Below are 22,967 nucleotides of genomic sequence, written 5' to 3'. Positions count from 1 at the left end.
ACATAAGGTGTATTATATATAGACGAATGCAAGCGACTGTCGTGGTTCAGTTGCAAAGGACCGAACTCGCAACGTTAGGGTTCGTAGCCACGTAACATAACCACTAGACAAAAGTGATCACTCGTGTCCGGAGGTTGTTAACTGGCTTATGAAGCTACCACCACAAGACCATATGAATAAAAATGAAGAGGCATCAAATCAGATGATGAATTTTCTCCAGATCCTTAAATGCCAATCAATTTGTTGTGAAATTTTGCATTTAACCACCGTTTTATAGCTATCATGTAGTGAGGAGGAGTACCATCTTATTACAATAAACCTTTAGCTTATAAAAAAGAAATACGATAATTTTAATACTAATCCAGGATATTTAAATTTTATGTAACATTTAATTTTTTTAACTGTTAATTAATATTCTAAACTTTGCGTTTTGGTAACTGAAAACAAAAATGTTCTTTCTATTTACATTTTCAAAAAAAAAAAAAAAAAATTGAAAATCTTCTTCCTGATCGAAAAACAAACTTTATGCCTATTCCAGGAAACGTAAATACTTTTCAATTTCTCAGAAACTTTTTGGTAAACATGTGACCATAGTAAGAACTTTCTATCGAATATAAACGATTTATTAATACACTTCCTTGCAGATTAAAAGTATATCAAAAGAAAAATAATTCAAAAATAGAAAAGAATTTTTTTTTCAAATGTTATATCTGAATTTATTTTGAATGGAACTATAATGAAATAAAGAACTTCACAGCTCATATAAAACCAAATCATTAAATTTCAATCATTCCTTTTTCAAAAACATGAGCAACGGTTCCTCAGAAAGATCGATTATTTCTTTACGTTTTCAAAAGCAGAAGGAAAGATTAAACTGCTCTCGCATTTCGCAAAACCTACTCTACTGTGCATAATACAATTGGATTTACTGAATATATTCAAGAAAAATCAGCATAACATTTCTTCATGGTGTAATTTACAACTGAAAGAAGGGGTCTATTTTTATTAATGCTTTTCACCGATTTTAAATGTCCACTAGTGCATTTTTGTACCTTGCTTCTTTATTGGACACTCAAATACGTGTGAAAACAACCGGTTCCTGTTTCTTCTATTCTAAAAAACCAAGAGAAAATTACAAATAGCAAAATCTAGTCTGAGTTGCCATCTTTGTTCTGAAGATTTCGAAAAGAATGACATCCCTCAAAGGACTTTAAGAGTGTCATATTTAAAAAACAATTGCGGTAAAGTCTTTCTATTACAATTATAAATAAACATATGTTCAATGCATTAGAAGAAAATGGACCAAGTAACAATTGTATACTCTTGATGATAATGAGAAATAACATATGACACAAATCATGGACAGGATTCAGTAAAGTTTCTTGAGTAATAATGAGATATACAAGGACCCACTAATTTCGAGAAAATTAAAAAGCAGAAAAATTATTTAATCTAAAATATTTTATTGTCAAAGGATAGAACTTTGACCATTCATTTCTTAATGATAAAAAAATAATAGAACCCTCAAATAGGTAAATATATTAATTAGAAATATTGGAAATATTTTAGCATTTTTGACATTTTGAAGGAAAAAGAAAAGCCAACAAGCAATATAGAGAAATTCTAAAATCTGGAAATAAATTTACAAATTCAATTCATCGTTATGAAAATTCTTAAAAATCATTCAGAATTAAATAGAGAAATCTTACAATAAAAGAATAATGATTGAAAATAAAATCCTCTCATACTTTTGATAGATTTTCATTTCCTGAAGGCACATTAGGCATGGACAGCACTCTTTTGGCACCTTCTATAATGGCTACATATGAAAACCTTAACTGATCAGGAGTCTGAATTAACCCCATACGGTAGTGGCGCATTTCTAATAACTGTTGTCTGATGTTAATGGAATTTGGGTCATTATTTTTTTCAATCTAAAAAGGAAAAATAAATTTATTTAATAATAGAATTTGGAAATAATCCATTATCTTATATACCAATATGATTTTTTTTTTATTTTAATATCACACACTAAATTCTACTTTAAGGAGAGAGAAAAAAGGGGGGGGGGGAGAGAATTCTGACAATGGGAGAAAATTAGGCTGTATATGTGTTTAACATTTCAATATCCTTTGAAATGCCTTAAATAAAAGAAAGTTAAAGAAATAAATCAAGAAAGCCTAAAAGAAAAGTATCTCTCAACATAAAAACTAATTCCAAATTAGTCTCTTACAATTGATCAATGCTAAGAATAGAACTATCATGAAAAGATATACATATTAATCATTATACATGAATTTCAAACAAATTAATTCATTATCACTTACAAAGTATAATGTTCTGGAAGAGGAAATATTAAAATTTAAGCATGTTTAAACTTTTTAATACTCTTAAGAAAAATGCTTTAAAGTTAAGATAAAGAATGTCATCACCCATCAAGTGATCCAGGGAATGAGTTATGGATATTTCAACTCTATATAACTTATCTCCAGAAGAATTTTATAAGATAATGTGTTCATTATAAAAAAAATATCATGCACATAAATCATTTTGTCTTCCCAACTTGCTAATTTGACCAATCACTTAATAAATGCTCCAAAAAATGAAGACATGCACTTTATTTTTATATTCATCTGCAAATAATATAACAAAAAGGCAATTCTATCATAACAATTTTTCAAGTTTAAGAAAAAAATGTTAACAAAACTCAAATCATCCTAAAAAATAAATGTACTTACAAGAACAAGACAGGAATCAACCAAACAAAAAGTTCCAGAGCGTCCAATGCCAGCACTACAATGAACTACTGGAGGACCATAATTACTATTTAAGACACCAGATGCACGAACAGAGAAAAGAAAATTTAAAAATGCTTCAGGAGACTCAGGAACACCAAAATCTGGCCAAGTTGTATAATGAAATTGTAGAATTTCTCTTGAATTTTCACTCTATAAATAAAAATAGAATAAATACCATTGAAGCAAATACTTGCTATTAAAATAAATTTTTATCCATATCTTAAGTTAGCAAGCATTAAGAACTAACACTCTGTCAAGTATGTAGCCAGACTTAATAAATAATCTACAAAAAAATTAATTATTCTCTTAAAACTCTATGCACAATTAAAAATTTTGAAAATAATTCATTTGATTGAAATATAAAGATGGTTTTAAAACTTTTCACATAAGAGCAAAGGCTAAAAAAAAAAATTGAACATTAAAAGCCAATAATATTAGGAAAGTGGGAAGAAAAAAAATCAGCTAAGAAAAAAAGAAAACATTACTTAATATTTTCATTTTTGCATAACAAACATATCTTTTCCCTCTTTTTGATCTAACTGACCTGGAATACCTCAAGATAAGATACCTCAAATAGAAAAGGCTGTTTATTATTATTTCAAAATATTATGACAAATTCTGAAATTTACAGCAGTTAGCACAACTTCAAAAATGTATCAATTCACAAAAGCTGTCAACAAAATGAGTATTTACATGTTCAATCACAACCATCAAAAATAACACAAAACACTGTTCTTACATAATATTAGCTGGGTAATTGAGAAAAATGAAACTAATTTTTAAAAACAAGTTTTTAATAATGAACTGAAATGCAGAAGTTCTTCTTTTGTAAATAAATCTTTCATCAAAAATACAGACATCAAAATAAAGTTGAGAGATATAAATAGAAATATTCAAAGTAAACGACTTTTATACATATTCATTTTAATTTTTAATAAGCATTTCAAAATTTCCTTTCAAATAATTTTCATCGAAGCTGAATTTCTTTATAGTATTATTATTGACAACTCACACTTTTACAATTTTGTTTTTGGCGTCCAAATTTTTGATTAAAATTTTTATTACTGAATATTATTAATAGAAAGGCATACATTAATTTTTTTTTATTGTTATAACCTTTTTCTTTAATATAATTTATAACTAATTATAAAGGAATTTTTTAATCATTTTTTTCTTTCTCAAATGCAACACTAGATAGCATGTATCATATGAGAAAATATAATTACAATTGATCAATTAACAGATAATTAAGTTCTTGAAATATTATGATTTCACCTGGAAAAGACATCAGATAATTTAAAAATTTTAGTACATCAGAAAGCAAGAGAAAAATCTATCACAGAAAAGATCCAATCAAATTAAAATCATGCAGATTTTATATTAGTATATCATTGAGGTTGAATAAAGATTATAAATCTCGAACTTTGAAATTATATATTGATACAAAAAGACCACAATAAGAATAAGACCATTTTTTTAAAGTGTTTATCATTGTTTGATTAATCAAATTTTGCTGCAAAAGGCTAATTTTTCAAATGTGTCAAAATATCTACAGCATTTACAGAATTAATATGAATCATATATTTTTTACAAACTTTGTCCTTTATAGTGTCAAAATGTATTGTTTCATGCTGTATACTTTTTCAAATTTAATTTGTAAAAAGACAAAGAAAATATTGATTTTCTTGTCTTATAAATTTTCCAAGCATCTAAAGAACATCTTATCTTCACAAGTAGCTTGATAAAATATTTTTTTAACCATTTCTTATAACTCAAGGAAAAGTAAATGCTATAAAACTAACCAATAATTGATGTAAAACTAAAAGTAAACTGTCAAATCTGGAGCATGGATTTACCATTATAGACTTAAATATTTGATTAATTTGGGGGGGGGGGACAAATGTTATTCACAAAGGATTTTTGATGAATATAAACATAGAAACAACTTTTCTAAATAACAGAAGCAAAGATTACTTCTAGGGTTTACTTACCTCCAGATCAGTTATCAGAAAATTTCTGACAACATAATTTGATTCATTTTTCTGACTTAAAAATGTTATTTTTAAATTAACATCTCGCAGAATTAAGTCATCACTGCCACCATTTTCACTACCAACTGGCCAGTACTGATGGCATTTCACCTGAAAATAATGCTCACAGTAAATAAAGTAATTACCATATAATTTCTAAGAAGTTACATTAGTATTATAGCACAAACTTTTGATTCTTTTATAAATATGTAAATTTAGTTAAATTATCATTTTTACCTACATGGGAGTATATAGGAATAAACCTCATAATTTTGAATGAAGATCAGGCAACAATAATATTACAACGAATGTCAAATTATATACTTTTTTTACAAGTTCACAAAGCTTTGTGATAAAATTAATCTTGATAAGTAATTAATATACATTAAATGTTAATTTATCAGTACTCAATCAAACATCTGTATCATAAAATGAATTCAAAATAAGTTTAATCTCACGTAAAAAAAATGGAAATTTAGTATAAATATTAACTTTAACTAAATTATTAATTTAATCCAGCTTCATTAAATGAGTGATCTTTTCTTAAAGAAAAACAAAAAAGTGCATTAAACAGATCACGACAATTTCACGACTTTTTTTCCCAATACAATTACATAAAATTATTTAATATGCTGAATTTTGTTTTATGTTAATGAAGACCCGTTTCTAAATTTATGTAAATGCGCTTGGCTTTCGCACATCACGTTATTATTGAATCGAATAAAACTATGTTTTAGTTTTGAGATTTTGGTAAAACGTTGCTAATGAAAGTGTACGTGCTCCTCCTCTGCCTCTTCAAATGAGAAATAGATGCAGAGATCAAAGAATGGAGTTCTAGACCGAATTTGTATTTCTCAAATTTTGATTACGATACATAATAGTGCAAAATGATGAGAACTGCAGAACTAGTCAAACTACGAGAATCTGAAAAGTCGGCACTGATCTATCTGGAAACTTTCTTTACTAAAGCAAACTTTAAAACTGACACACATTAAAAAACATTTGGGAACATTTAAGGTAAATTTTTAGATAAATACTGCAAATACTCCAAACTGCTGGATGAGCAACCGAAAATTGCAGCTTTAAAGGTGGGATATTTTGCAGCAAATGCAGTTAAGAGAAACTCTTGTTTGAACGAACTTGCACTAACTGGCTCACAATATCTACATGCAAGTTCCAGAACAATTAATGATTTTATAATGCCATGACTCAATATTCTTGTTTTCGATGGCAGTTGCATGAATTGTCTTCATTTTAAAGATTTGTGCTTGGGATAAGGAGATGAATGATTAGGGTAGATAATGAAAATATTGGAATTACTGAAAATCCGATGAATTAAGAGAATTAATGAGTAATATTCCCACTGCCATTATAATGAACATAGGGAATATTAACGTTCCGTAGTGCTTATGGAACCGTAGTGTTAACGGAATATTCACGTTCCTCAGTATTTGTGTCCCGTATTATATGGAACACAAACACAAAGAAGTAAAATGCATTTGATTAGAAGAAAAATAAAATAAATTCAAACAAAAAGTGTTTGAAAATATTATACATTGTGTATAAAAAAGTGTCAAAAATATTATAGAATTATTATTTAAAAGAAATTTTATAAATGAAAAATAAATTACTAAAAAAGTTTTGCTAAAATAAAAATTATGACAAAAATGAAAGAAATAGTTTAATTTTTCTCACAAAGAAAATATAATCATGTAAAAACTTTATTTATACCGTTAGGAAAAGTTTAATCCGAAAATCAGAATTCATTGCAGTGGATGCTTGATGAAACAGATCAACAGGCTCATTAACAAACAACATATCAGTCATTTTTTTTTTTTTTAACTATCAGAAATGACAGTCGTCATAATGATGCAAGGGAACAAAAATGAAACAGCTAACAAAAACAAAGGCACATTTTTTTTTTAAATTGTGAAAATAAAATAGATATCTTTAGGGTGATGTAACAACCATTCTCGCATACATAATTGCGATCAATAGTTTCCCTTCATTCCTTTTTGTTTGCGTACTATTTGAGCCTTTTCCGTAACCCCCGCCCCACCATCATTTTTTTAATGCAGATTTGCATATATGTAAGAGAGGCGATTAAACATTCGATTCAATTCAATGACATACAAATTCTGATCATTGATCCAAATTTGCATATCACTGAAAAACACTTCACGAACTTGCAAGTACTAGAAGAAAAATTTATCCTATTCTTTTATTTGCGCTGTTAATATAAGGTCTATTTCAAAGATTCTTCTCATCATCAAAAATTTTCCACGTTGCTCAAGTATTAACGTATTTGCCCGTCAAAGGTGACTCTCACTCACCACTTTGTTTGGTGCTGAAATTCGATGCGCGGCGATAACTATTATTTCGTTTTAGAAACTCAGCAGACATTTAAAATATCGCGTATAGGTTTAAAGATTAATAAAGTGAGTAAATATAAAAGTTTTATATGCTAAATTGTATGTGTAATCATTTTAAGTTAGAGGTAAGATATTCCATAAGAGCGCTACAAAACATCTCGAGTAGCTGGTTTGTCAGCGCGAAAACGGCCTCAAGGGCAAAGGGTTAACTGAAGTTCCGTTTCAATGTAGATATCAAAAAGAAACTGGTATTCCAATTAATGTCCATGCAACTCCGAAGAAAACTAACAAGACAAAGATGTTTAGATGGGTTAAAGAAACATTTTAAGGAGAAACTGAAATTATATGCACTCAAAAGAAACAGCTCCATCGCAAAGTCCGTTATTGCTCATCATCTGTCATCAATGAAGATAATTTACAGACAGGTAACCACGTCAAACATTTGAATCTAAGAATACACTTACCATATGACTCTAAAAAATTCAATTTTATTTCTCAACAGCATAAAATTAGAATATTGCTATTAAGAGAAACTCATATTACTAATCTTCATGTAGGAGTTAGCTTCCTCAATAACATAATGATGTACAAGTATTGAATTATAAAGGCTAAAAGATTGATTCAAAAAATTATTTAAAAATATTTAGTCTGTTGAAGGTATCAAGTAAGACACTGATGACCTCTCAGAGTCCAAACAGGGTTGTCACTAAAATCTGGAGAAAAAATTCCCTGTGTTTTTCTTTTACGTATATTCCAGATACGAGGAAATGCGAAAATAGCACTAGCATGCTATGTATAATGCAATATGATTTAAAGAAGTGGAAAAAGCAAGAAAGGAAGCAACAATTTAACATTATTTGAAATAATAACATATTAAAAGAATTTTGCTATTTACATACAAAAAAAAATAATTTCTCTTTACATATTATTTAGAAGACATTATCTATTACATATTATCTTATCTATTTTATCTTTTTTACATATTATCGAAGACAAAATTTATACGCAAAGGGGAGGAGGAATATATTACCTCTCATGGTCTTTAATTGTAAGTCGCACAAAATTATGGACTCGGGTGAAATAAAACACAAAACATTTTTGTTACCATGATACAAATCAATTAATGATTACTTAACAAAAAAAAATTACAAAGCAAAATTACATTTTTTTATTCATTCCTTTTTGCAAATTCATATATTTGGGCATGAATTTCTGCAGATTTTTCAACTATCGGTTTCATGGAGCTAATCCTTAATAAATAAGGTACGGCATATTTGTACGGCCTAACGCACATTTTTAGATATTTCACTTTCAGTGAAAATATTCCCGATATATCATTAAAAGCATTAAAGGACGAATGTGACTCAACAAGTTTTAATGCCCATAAATATTCAGCTTTAAATTATTGTTCTTGAACTAAGAAGTTTGAAATCGGTTTATTTTCGGACATTAAATTTGACGTTTTCGGACTTCACATATCACCTTCTCGTTCATTCTTTTAGATATAAAATCTAATATTAATTATGATTTTTTCGAACTGACACGCAGTTTTATTTCTTTTTCTTTTGGCATGACTAATAAGAGCCTGTTTTTGCATATAACTTAGGCATATTATTTTCTTACAAAGTCATTAGAACACAACAAACGGATTTTGTGGGACTTCTCGAACCTTTTTCAGAAAAATCGGGATTGATTTTTTTTTTTAATCTGTACAATTCTGAATACGCTTGCAATTTCTCAAATGATAAACAAACTATTCAACAAAGTCACGTGTGAATGACTAAATACCACCGCAATGCGTCCACAGATTGAATGTTGCTATTCTAGTCAGAGAAAAGTATTCTAATCTTTCACACAGTTACAGAAGTCTCGCGCATGCTCATCAGCTGCAATTCGGAAATCTTATGGAAAAATAACAACTCTCTCACAAATTGAAACTGGACTGATCTATACAAAAAAGGGGGAAAGTAGAAAAGGTGCGAGTCTCCGCATTACACACTCGCGAATGGTATTGTTTCGTTTTTGAAGCGATGACTACGATCTCTTATTCTTGCAATCTTTAGAGATCGGCATTTTTTCGATGGGAAAAAAATAACTAAGAAACTTAAATTTCTCTGTATTTTCGGCTTTTATGAAAGCTTTCAAATTTCCCTGCATTCTCCCTGCTTTTTAGTCGTTTTTTAAATTCCCCGTTTTCTCGGTTCTCCTGGTGGTATTTTCTCAAGTATTTTCTACATACAGGATTTTTTTTATGTCTTATATAATAAATTATAATTTTTATAGAAAAATTTAAAAATATATATATTTAAAAAATTAATTATTTTTTAAATTTTAATCTTTGACCAAAAAACCATCAGATTTTATTCGGAATATTATAATATGATATGAGAATTCGAAAAATGATTACATATTTGTTTAGAAATTGAATGCAGTATTATCTTATTTAGATTTGCAACATTATCTTTAGGCAATAATTATTACAAAGAAATTCTCAGTTAAAAGCAAATTGAATAAAATCAATATGTTAACACAATGAAGATTCAAAAAATCTTTAAATTGGACAAAAACGGGCTAAAAAAATTATTTTCGTAAGACATTGGCGGTAGGAGGGGGGGGGGACTTCTATCATTCCCTAACACAAAAGAACCATAATTAATCAATTGCCATTTATGATTAGTTCAGAAAACGGTGTTATAAATTAATTTAATTCTATTACCTGATATTTATAAGATAATATTAATTTAATATTATTATCTGGTATATTATCTTTATTGATTATTTATCTGGTATTATAAATTAATACCAGATAATGCTGACAGATTTTTAACAATTTTAAATTTAAAATCAGAAAAATATAACCCAATAATTTCTTTGCCTTAATAATTATTTCCTTATGTGTACAATTTTAAAAAATTTACACATAAAAGTACTCAAATGTTAACATTAAAATGACAAAAATCTGACAGTATTATCGTGTATTCATAAATTGAATAGACTAATACATGCTGTATTTTCCCAGTTTTTATGAAAATGATCAAATCTCCCTGAAATTTTCCCGATTTTTAAATCCCCTGTGTTTTCTCGGTGGCGTGGCAATCCTGACTTTCCACTTTGTGGAACTGGTCAGCATCTGGTCTCTTTATTGGAACTAAATAATTACAAACACACAGTCTGACAACGAATTTGTTTCTTCTGTTGGATGAAATCTATCAAAATACTATAGTGTCAGATTTGAAAGTTGATAATGTGAAAATCATTCTATTACTATCACAGTTAATGCTAACTTTCCAAGGCTATCAAAGTAAATGAGGCGAAGTAATAAACAGTAACCCAAGTCACAGAAGTATTTCGAAAAATATTCTCTCTCTCTGTAATACATATATTTAAACTTTAAGAAGGTGTGAAAAATTTTATGCGATAATATTCTTTGATGTAATGGCAGAAATATGCTAAAATTTTGTTAATTTTTTAATAGAATTCCTATCTAAAATCTTGCAAAATCTACCTTTAGTAAACCTCCAACATACAAAAAGTAACTTAGCGCTAAATTTCATGTACTTATTGGTTTAAGCTGTGTGTTTTTCTGTCAGTACCAGGCAAGCCATTATATACTGAGAAAAAGATATCACTGGAAAACCAAAAAAATTCATGTACAAAAGCCTCTAAAAATGATCTACTGAAAAATAAAGGTTTCTTAAAATTTTATTTTATTTCATTTAAATTTTAAATATCAGACCTAGGAGATTTTTTTTTAAATAAAAATTAACATTTGACAAGACTGGTTTAACAAACCATAATTTTCAAAGAAATAGGGATATTTAAAAAAAGTACACCGCAAAAGAAATTGCCATTATGAAAACTTATGCCTTCAAATTAAATTTTTATCCCACTGGATTTCACACAACTGACTATAGTAATTACAATAGCAGTAAATAATCGCACAATAAATTCCCTTTCGAAGACCATTCAAGAGATCACTCAAAACAACATATTAACAAGAACGATAATTGAATGTGTAACATGCAAAAGAGGCTTCAAGGTAATAAGAATAAAAATGGCTAAATTTCATACATATCTTTCTGCACTTTTAGAACAACTTCATGTCTCATGTATCTACTCCTTTTGCACACCATACTTTATTCTTATTTTTCGTCGATCGGAACTAATCTATGTACTCTTTATGAAACCCATACAGGATTAAATATAAATTTACCATGCATAACCAAAATAAATTCTTCACTACTTAGAACACTGAAAGTAAAAGAAATTCCAACATTTTTTGAGTTGCAACAAGTTGGGAATATTTCACTATTTCAGAATAAATGTTCCAATATTTCAATATATACCGGTGCCCATTGTTGAAGAAAGAAAGAGCGGGAAAAAAAGTTCATTCTCCTGAATTCCATCAGTCAATTCTTCCCTTTTGTCAGTTTTCTTATTGATATATATGGTAAACAAAGACTTATTACTGTTTACGATTCATTTTATTCAACGTCTGAGGAAATTTTTTTTCTTTGCACACCTTGAGAAAATTAAGTACTTTTTAAGGACCTGCTTCCCAAAATTGAGCAGTTGTAAAGTGATTAAAAATTGTTTTCAAATTTACGCACTTTTCATGATGCTAAACATCTTCTTACATTTGGAATTAGTTAGTCATTCCTTCATTTCAGCAATTAAAAGGCTAAGCTCATTGTATGGTTGCCCTTCACACACATATTGTAATAACACAATGGATTTTGTCAAAACAGCAAAATTAAAAATTTTCTTTCAACACTCATTTACAATCCTAAAATGCTCTTTTCAACGATCGAAAGGAAATCATCAAACACTCTATCCTATCTGCCTCACATCAATTCAAAAGAATTAGGAAGAATATGTAAATTTCAAATTAAATACTCAACTTGATCTATACATGATTAATATATGAAACGAGCACCAAGAGGCAATCCACAGCCTTTAGGTTCACCCAATGATGATGCAGAATCACTAGCATCCCTATGCATTAATCCCTTCTCATTCTTTAAGAGGTGAAAATATTGGTTTTATTTCAGATTTAGATCATGAGATAGCATCATATATTCATTGACAGTCAAAGACAAATTGAAGTTTTTTTGGAGATATTTTCACTATGAATACTCCAGAAGAGACACAAATTTTCAGAAAAGAAACAAATAGCAAATACAAATGAGCTTAAATCGTCCAATTTTACAGGGGATAATTGATTTCATTACTTTTCTAGAAATTAAATAGGGAGGAGACATAACTAATAAAATTATCTTCACTTTATGTTTCAAATTACTTTAAGCTTCAGAATTGCATTCAGAACAATTCAATGTAATAATGTTAAAGGGGGGGAGAGATTAAAAATTTTAATTAAAATGCCGTTTTAAAATTTACATAAAAATTTATCAAAAAGTAAAAAACTTATGATCTTTCTAGCATTTACCACTTAATAACTATCTTGAAAATTTATAAACAATCAAAATTCTCTTAATTTGATAAAAATTTAACTGCCAAAGCAAAATCTGTAGTATAATCATAATGAGTGTTAAAATTATTTGTTAAAATTATTCACACTTCTAAAATAATAATTTAAATGATAAAAAAAAACTTTAGATATATATAAAAAAACATGCACAAGAATTCCTGGAAATTGTAAGTTTAATAACGTTTGTGCAAATGATTATTGTTTAACAGAATTATATGTAAATATTTATAGAATTCATCATATAAATTTAGAAAACATCTATATATTTACCATAAAAAATTGAGAATTCATTTTAATACACAGGTTAACATTATTGCAAAATAATGTTTACATGTTGAAATAAAACAAAGAAATGCTCTTACAGTATTTTTTTCTATTATACGATTCAGCATTAATATGGCTTTTGACTTCTGCTCCCATACCATCAACCAAAAATGACCTGTAGTTACAGGCAGTGGACCCTAGTAAAATACACGGAAACAACTTTGTTACTGCACAAAAGAAACAATACATTTGATTGTATACCACTTTATGTTCTAAAATTACATTAATTTTGTTTTTTAAATTTCATTTTAAAAAGTAATGTCATTACCAAAAAAAAATTTTTGACAATATAAGTGAAAATAATTGTTAAATGACAAATAAAAATTTAAAAACAACTTACTTGAGTCAATATATACGATCTATCAGCAGATGGAACTTCAACTAAACTAGCATTGATGTAATCTTTATCACCTCTTTGTAAACGAACCCTACTGTGATCAACTGGGAAAAGGGATAAAAATGTTAATTGAATAAATTCATGCTAATCAAAATTGCATAAAGATATACTTAATATGATTCAAATATAGAAATGTTTGCTTATCATAAAAAGGAAAGTTTGAAATACCAATTCAATATCTACTTTTTTTTTAAATTTCTTAACAAAAAAAAGTGTAATTATGGTTAGAAGCAGCAAAAAATTAGCATCCAAATAATTTAGCACACCAAATAATTTTATGCACTAACACAAATTAGCACATTATAAGAAAATTGAGATATGAGAAAAATATACTTACATGGATTGACATCCCGATATCGATTCAAATTCTTATTCTCTAACTTTTTGGCATCTTTTATGATGTACGTAAAATTATTGGACTCATTTCTTATTTCCTAAAAGCAAAATTATGTTTTATTTCAGATTTATACTAAAATCTATTACATTTCAGAAAAGCATTAAACTTTAGATTTGTTATCATACAGAAACTGAACGAAATTAAGATGCTTAAAGTTTATTCATATATTCAAATTCTTTTAGAAAAAAACGAAATTTATATCAGTCCCTAATTAAGAATAAATTCTAAGACATGAGCTTGCTTCCATAATATATAGCAGGCATACAATGAGACATTCCACCAACTTTATATCTTACTATTGTTTTTTATAAATATAGAATTAAAGGTAGAATACGTGCATTTTAGAACTTATTTCTGAAGAAGTGTTACAGAATTTGAGTTGCTAGGTTCAAGTAATTTTATATAGAGACTGTAGTGCCAAGATTATAAAAATATAATGCATCATAATATAATGTACCATTTTTTCAAAAGAAATTTGAATTTCTTGAGCATATAACTGTGCATATAAGTGGTATTCATTCTAGTGAAAAGAAACTAAAGACAATTAGAAAGATCAAAACTTCACAAAACTTGACTCAACTTGAATCATTTTTAGGCTTATTATACTATTACTCTAAATTCATAAAGAATTCATCTATTTGATTATCTCGTTTATGAAGGATGTCCTAAAATTAACGCAAGATTTAAATGTGCTAACATTCGTGCAGTAAAGTGTTGGCAACCCTTTTAAAAAAACATTTGACAGCTGATAGTTTAATAAAAATGGAGCATTGCATGATAGAACAACATGTAAATGTAAGATTTGAACGAAATAAACAAAGTTTTTTTTTCTTTTATAAATTATTATATTTTTATTCAATCATAAAGTACACAGGATAGGGTTACATATCGAATAACACATAGGGCAAATGGCCTTCACGGCGTAGCTGGCACATAGCACTCTTTTATCAAAATTTTCCACGACCATTTTGCATAAACGTGGCTGAATTTCATTGATGCTGCACTGAATTTCCTCTTTGCATGCATGTGTGCTTGTTCGCAAAGACCTTTGACTTCAAATAACCCCATAAAAAAATCCAGTGGTATTATATCACACGATCTAGTAGGCCAATTTTCAAAATTTTCAAACTATGGCTGTCAGAGTTTCATTATTTTTTAAACATTGTTCAATAACGAAAACACATTGTTCCATCATGTAATGTTCCATTTTTACTAAACCTAAACTATCAGCTGTAAAATAGTGTTTTCTTTTAAATGGTTGTGAACACTTTCCTGCAGAAATGGTGGCAAATTCAAATCTTGCGTTAATTTTGGAACACCCTTTACAACCTTCTGAAAAAAAAATTCCCTGGACATGGTCTAAAGAATGCAGCAAAAGTATTTGAAAAGCATAAACAACTTCTAACATTTGATACTGTATTGGCTCATTATAAAGAAAATCTTCCTTTACAAATATCTTGCAAAGCTTTGTCAATTGGTTTGGGTGCAATTTTATCCCACATTCGAAATGTGAAAAACCTGTAGCCTATGATTCTCGCACATTATCAAAGAACTGAAGTCAACTATTCACAAGCTGAAAAAGCAGCTCTAGCAATAATTTTTGTTCACAAAAAATTTTATCCATATTTCTTTGGAAGAAATTTTGTATTATTCACTGATCACAAACCTTTGGTTTCTATATGTTCTCCCACAAAAGAAGTACCAACCATGACTACTGCTAGCTTACAACGATGGACATTACTCTTATCTCCTTTATAACTATACCATCAAGTATAAAAAAGGTACTGCAAATCTGCATGTTGAATTCTCTTTCTAAACTGCCCAATGAAGACCTAAACAAAGAGGTGCACCCATCAGATATTTACACGATTTCATATTTATCAGAATTACCTGCAACATTCGATGACATTGCTATAGTCTGTATTTTCTGAAGGTGGTTCAAGGTCACATTTTCTATTGCATTACTGGTACCAGACAACCAACAAGGTAGAAAATGTGACTTTGAACTGGCTACAGAAAATATACAGACTATAGTACATCTAGAGCTGATAAAATTTTGGGAATCATAATTAAATATGCTCAGAATGATTTTCCATCCAAAACTAAGAATTATGTTCTTAAGCCATATTTCAACAGAAAAGATGAATTATCTGTTGATAGATAGAAAACATTTGCATGAATTGCTTCATAATACTCACCCTAGAATTATGAAGATCAAAGCTGTTGCTAAAAAATATTTCTGGTGGCCTAATTTAGACCGAGATATTTAACACATATCTGCTAATTCCAAAGCTTGTCAGATTATAGCGAAACCTCCACCAGTCACACCAAAGCAACCATGAGCATGCCCAAGGCACCATGGGACTGTATTCATTTAGATTTTGCAATGAAAGATCAAACTAAATATTTGATAGTAGTGGATAGCTATTCTAAATGGTTAGAAGTGGCAAAAATATCATCTACATCAGCAGCAAATACAATTGCAACAACTATTTGCCAGGTATGGTTTACCGCTAGATATAGTTTCTGATAATGGGTCTCAGTTCATTTCCAAAGAATTCAGAACATTTTATTAATCCTTGGATGTTTTATAGACTCATATTCCAATAATATCATCTCCAATCAAATGGTCAAGTGGAATGTACCATTCAGACTTTTAAAAATTTACTAAGTAAGATGCAATTTGACTCTAATGATAGTAGTACAATAATGCCAAGGTAAACACATTTTTAATTTGGTACAGATTTTCACCTCATTCAACAACTGGTTTATTTCCAGCAGAGCTGTTTCTCAAGCATCCCATCAGAATTGTCTTGCAGTTATTACATCTGTGTACAGCAAAAGCAGGTCGAAAAAATGAGTCAAAAATACTTTGACAGAGCTCATACCAGTAACAAAAGTCTATCCTGTGACTAATATGTTAGGGTAAAATCCCACAGCAATCCTCTGAACAAGTGGATTCACGGTAAATTAATTCAGCCAAAAGGTTCCAAGACTTGGTTGATCAAAATAAACAACAGAGGATAACTTGCACATATTGATCAAATCTATCCAGCCTGCTCTTCTAGCCCTAAATATCAATTATTCTCATTCCTAAGGATTTGCATGTCACATCTCAAGTTTCTATTTAACCTATGCCCATCAGCATCTCTGATACAGAATCCTAACATATTGATCCAACTTCTACTTCTGATATTTAACAATCCACCGATGATTTTCTTACTGAAGATATACCTATTGTAAACATCCCAAATAAAGAAATTCCTGGGTAATTTCCTTGTTGGTGTCCCAAACAGACATCACCCAGCTCAAATCAGAAAGAAGGCAAATAGACTTAATTTATAACCATCTTTTAATTTGAAACAGTGACTTTTAATTCTTATAAAAAGAGGGTATTGTGATATCTATTATGTAATAATAATTTAGCAATAATGGTTTTAATGTGAATGTGTACAATAAGGTTTTTAATGTGGTTTTAATATGAAAATAAGAAAACTCAACTCAATACAGAACAACTAAAAAATTTAATCAGAATGGAATGTTTAATTCAATGTTATGCTTGTATGAACAAAAATAAAAATTATTCTTAACTTATCTTTGGGAATATTTTCTCAGTAGAAATATGGCAGCTTTGAAATATATTATACAATTGTATCTGAGATATTGTTAATAAAATAGTGATATGTCTAAAATAGGAACATTTTTTAGTCTCATTATTAATAAAGTTCAAACAAAATTAAAGTCTATGTACTACTTTAGAAAATATAGTTTAAAATGTGTAATTATTTAATTATGTTTTTATTAAAATGCGTAATTAAGTTTTATTGGAAACCTCTCGTAAGTGAAAATTTTCTCTTTCATCTGAAGATAAATATATAACATAATAAAAGAATCAGATAAAATTTATATTTTTCAAAGGTATTTTAAAAATGAAATTACAAATATCAACTTAAAACCACCATTACTCTCAGTCAGGGTACATAGTGAGAAATGTCTGCAAAAAATAAAGTACTTTTAAGCACCTTATCCAAAATAATTAACCACCTTTCTACTTGCATACATACATAAACCAGCATATTTTCTAAGCATAGGATGTTTTTTTTTTTTTTTTTTTTTAATAATGCATAGCTTTTACTGCAATTATTTAAAATTTTTAAATGTGTATTCTTTCAGTTTTAATATTTCTATACTTGCACAATGACTTTGTAATACACATTTATAATTTCTCATGAAAAACAAATGTCTTTTTAATTTTAACAAAAAAAAATCATAAAAGTGGAAAAACTATCAATACTGAAAAATTATCTCAACTTTTATAAGATTAATGATAAAGATCTATGATCGTTTTCAACATTTCTTACAATTAACTAGTTCATTTAGATGGATACATTATTTCTGAAAATATAAGCAACAGCAAATAAGATTCGACATGGCTAGGATGGAAATTATAAATTTCTTCCTGTACTAACTCACTATATTTAGTAATTTAAATTTACAGTCTTATAAAGCTAAGAACTAAAGCATTCAAAATTGGCTGTCATCACAAGACTGGCAAAATTGTCAATCATGTTCTAAATTGGCTTTTCTCAAGTCATTTTTTAATAGAAAAGAATAGCAGCATTCAGAAATGGTCAGATAATAAAAAAAAATGATTTTATCTCTTCTTATTTCTGTAGTTTAGTAATGTTTTTATTAAACATTTAATATTCTAAAAATGTAATTAAAAACCTGCTTTTTAACCATATGAAAAAAAATAATCTTATTTTAGCTTTAAAAAATTACAGACAAATATGATTATACATTTTATGAAGTGAAAATCCTTTAACAACTCCTAGCTTTCATAAATAATCGAAATAAATACATAAAGTAAGCCAGCTCTGTAGATATAAGTTAAATGAAAATAAAAAAAAAAATACCAGTTCAAGTATTTTTTAAAGCCAGTACAGAACAATATAAAGAATCTTATTCAGAACAGGACTTCATCAGTACAGGACAATATAAAAAATTGTATTATTCAAATGAAGAATCTTATTCAATTCACATTAAAAAAAAAATTATTTAAAGTGAAGAGAGGCTTTTTTTTTCTTTTATCAAGAATAACATGGTTTAATGATTCAAAAAAGCAATGATATTATTTCGAATTTCATTATAATTAAAATCATTGTCACAAATACTATCCAAAACTAATTTTTCAAAAATTATTAAAACTAAAGAAAATTGTATTCATTCAAATAAAATTGGTATAATTGAAAAGCTTTTTTTAAAAAAAACTTTTAAAATGGTATACAAATACTTCTTGCATAATAATATGCTTTGATTTTATGGCGAAAACATGTAAAATTTTGTTTTTATTTAAACTTCTAAATAAAATTTTGGAAGATCCATTCTTAGTGGCCCTCTAATACCCAAGAAGTAACTTCCCAAATTCTTTGCTCCTACCTTCAAAGGTTTATATGGCACATTGCTATGTCAATCAGAGTAAACCTTTATATGTAAAGAGAAATCTTTGGGGGGGGGGGGTCAGAATTATAAAAAGAAAAAATTGTTATAAAATAATAGAAATTGAACCATGAAGAATAAAGGTTTTTTAAAACTTTGTTGTTTCTTTAAAAATATTTATATATATATATTATTATTTAATATTACATAACAAAATATTAAATTTATTAAAATTAAATTTATATAATAAATATAATATAATTATATATTATATTTCTTTAAGTACCAGATCTAGCAGTTTTTTTCCTTTGTAAAAACTAAAATTTAGCAAGATTGGACCAACAAATAATAATTTTCAAATGTATAGGAATATTAAAGAAAAAACGTAGCATATAGGAATATTAAAGAACAAACATAAGTTCAATGATAGCAAAAGAAATTGCAATAATTGAACTAATGGCTTCAAATTAAAATCTCATCGCACTAGATTTTAAGTGCTTGATTAACATAACTATACACCTCAATTAATTACAATTTAATATAATATAGTTAAAATCACTTTAATAGGTTATTTAAGAGATTACTCCAAAATGACATATTAATGAGAATGATTATCAATTGCATGAAGTACTGAAGAAACCACAGTAAGTGTTTTTAGAGTAGCTTCTTCCATGTTCAATGTATCTCTTTCTTGCACCAAATTCATCCTACTGTATAATTATTTTCTGTTATCAGCCAAATCCGAGTATTCTTCTTACACTTGCCAGGAATAATTTAAATAAATTCTTCAACATCTAAAACATTAAAATTTGCAGCTTGAATGTTTTTCGAGTCACAACAAGTATGGCACAGTATGCATTTCATACTGGCTCTTCCAAATAATTATTCCAGTATTTAAATTAACAGTAATGCATATTGTTGAAGAAAGAGAGAGTGTGGAGAGGGGGAGCTCATTTAGTGTTTATTTTAATGTGTGTTGAAATCCTTGGATTTATTTTACTCTGGATTCTTACTTTGAATTCTTCTCTTTTGTCTTTTTTTTATTGATACATCCAATAAATAGGATTTTATGATCATGCTTCTCAATTATTGTATTCAATGAGTAGGAAAACAAAACAAAACAAAAGTTTTCTCTGTACTTCTCGAGAAAATTAAGCACTTTTTAAAGACATTTTTCAAAATTAAGCATTTAAGACTCTTAAAATGATTTTCGAATTTAAGCACTTTCATGATGCAATATACCCTGTCAGTTTTTTACACTTAAATATTCAGAAACAGTGGCAATTCCAACAATGCAATTATGAAGGCACTATAGCATTTAATCTTTCATAGCACAGAGATGCATCTTTGTAGCAATTTTATGCAATGAAATCAATACAACTGTATACGATCTATTCTGATTCATAGCAAGACTTGGAATATATTATAGTTTTCTTAATGATAAGTAGTTCTGCTATAATTATAGGATTATGGAGGAGAAAAATATTTTATCACAACCACCTATATAAGTGTAGTCATATTCTGAAAGAAGGACCCAGCTAATGATATTTTCTTGTACTACTATTAGAAGCCACAACATATGGATATAAAATTTTTGTAACAATCATTTAATTACAAAAAAAAAAATGTTCATTCAAATTGAAATTTAAAACAGAACTGCAACAGAAAGCAAAGTACAATCTGAGTGTTATTCAATATTCATATTAACCAATATTATTTCAAAACTTTTAAATACTGAATGTTTATTGCAAAAAAATAAAGTAGTTTTAAAAAATTCAGTACATAATAATTAATAAAAAATGTAACAGATATAAAGAGGAAATATCAAAATATAGAATATGGTATGCAATTTTGGAAAAATACACTCAATTAACAACAATTAATATGATAATGATTTTGATTCATTTTATTAATAATTCAAACTTTAAAAAAAGAAAAAAAAACTACAAAAATAATGTTCCTAAATTTTTCAACAGGTGCAGCTACATAAATTTAATATGAAGCTGCACATGTGCACATCTATTGGCAATTAAAATGCCATAGTGTTCACAACTAATGCAATTTTTCAATCATATAAATATTTACATTTTACATTTGTCCAATATATTTTATCGTGTAACAAAAACCTCAAAATATAGAAGATATTTAAACAAAATTTCATAAAATATCAAATACCAAAACTATCTCGCTCTTTTCAATAGGGACACTCAATGTAGCAATCGCATTTCTTTTGGTAAAAGTTATGAATGAGAAACTTCACTTACTTAAAATCTTCAAGTGAAAAATTTGGAAACACATCAAAAATTAATAAAAAATTAAAATTCATTTTTTTCAGACATTCCAAGGAAATTATAAGATCTTACCAGTAATTGTCACTTTTAATATAACAGTAAATCAAAATATCTATTTACCATAAGAAAAGCAAATCAATTTTTACCAACACAAAATGAAGTAGTTTCAAAAAGAGATATTGATTTTAATCGTGGAATGCTTATGAAATTCATTGTATTACACGGCCAAACACCATTTCAAATAGTATATCTTATTCAACAGATTCCTTTTCAAATGCAAAAATGATTGATTTTTTCAAAAAAAAACAATTTTTCGTGAGAATGAAGTACTTTTCTTTAATTTCCATATCTAGTATTCATACTTTCTAGTTTAAGAATATATTTCTATTAATTATAAACAATTTAATAAAAGATTTTCAAAATTCGGAAAGACATTAAGGATGAAAAAAGAACGTTTCGCTTGTAATAATTTTAAAAACATTTTATATCACCAATTGAACTCTATGTCTCAAACAATATTTCTACAATTTTAGAAAAATTTCTGAATTCTGCCATATTATTTTTATTTCAAAAATTAAAAACATGCGGATAGTAAATGGTAAAATCTTCAATAGACATTTCATGCATTCGAAAATGCGATTATAAAAACAAATTGTCAAACTCATATACATCACAGTGATGGATTTACAATAAATTTAATAACTTTCGGGCATAATGCTTTAAAAAGCAGGTAGCTCGGTTATTATCAGCCAGTTACTTTTACTTTCAGATTGATAATACTAACTTTAGATGCTACAATTAAGTTCATGCAACGAAGAAATATCTTTCGTTACATAAAATAAAATGTTTACATTTGTTTTTATGATGACAAATGTTAATATTCGTAATATTTTTTTATTTATAAGAAATTACGAATTTTTCTTACCTGGAAAATAGTGTTCCAGGCGTTTTTTCTATCTATTTCGTAAAACTCTACCTCCATCAGATAAAATAGTGTATTCAGCTTTTATAATTACATAAAATCAATCAAACACAAAAATTTCTCTCTTCACAATGAATCAAATTTGTTTTTCCCATTTTCAAAAATTGTTGAATTATTAAAAGTCTACACTTATTAAAGAGCAGGAAGTTATTCGAGTAAAATTGAGTTGTATTCATAGCTAATAATAATGAAAAAAAATAACCCTTATAGTAGTAGGAATACTTTTAAATAACATGTCTGAAAAAGTTTCTGGCAATATATTGAAGGGCAAATTCCACGTCCTTGCATTTCTAGTTTTGTTTTTTAACATTTTAAACTAAATTTAAATAAAATGTAAGCTCAAGTTAAAGAACAAGGAGTTCAATTGCAATGTTTCTGTTCGTCTGTATGTCTTCGGAAGCTAAAAATGAATGAAAACTCCCATAGACCCAAAGTGGGCAACTTTGGAA

At 27.8% G+C, this 22,967-nt stretch overlaps 1 protein-coding gene across 2 annotated transcripts in view; it reads right to left on the bottom strand.

The window, feature by feature from the left end:
• Positions 1–22,692, bottom strand: part of LOC129960053 (tyrosine-protein phosphatase non-receptor type 2-like) — a 47,912-nt gene extending 25,220 nt beyond the window's left edge. The window contains exons 1-7 of one of the 2 annotated variants that reach the window (XM_056073101.1): positions 22,462–22,692; positions 13,747–13,843; positions 13,353–13,453; positions 13,051–13,149; positions 4,790–4,939; positions 2,739–2,948; positions 1,749–1,934 (exon numbers count right to left, since the gene is read on the bottom strand). In XM_056073101.1, the coding sequence (XP_055929076.1) occupies positions 1,749–1,934; positions 2,739–2,948; positions 4,790–4,939; positions 13,051–13,149; positions 13,353–13,453; positions 13,747–13,843; positions 22,462–22,518 (900 nt within the window). In that variant the 5' untranslated portion in view covers positions 22,519–22,692. The remainder of the gene's footprint in view (positions 1–1,748; positions 1,935–2,738; positions 2,949–4,789; positions 4,940–13,050; positions 13,150–13,352; positions 13,454–13,746; positions 13,844–22,461) is intronic. The other variant, XM_056073102.1, reaches the window with a different exon arrangement.
• Between the last annotated feature and the right edge of the window lie 275 nt (positions 22,693–22,967).

Source organism: Argiope bruennichi, chromosome X2 (assembly GCF_947563725.1).
Source record: "Argiope bruennichi chromosome X2, qqArgBrue1.1, whole genome shotgun sequence".
NCBI lineage: Eukaryota > Metazoa > Arthropoda > Arachnida > Araneae > Araneidae > Argiope > Argiope bruennichi.
The sequence above is the reverse complement of the archived record's forward strand: the minus strand, read 5'-3'. Positions and strand labels throughout refer to the sequence as shown.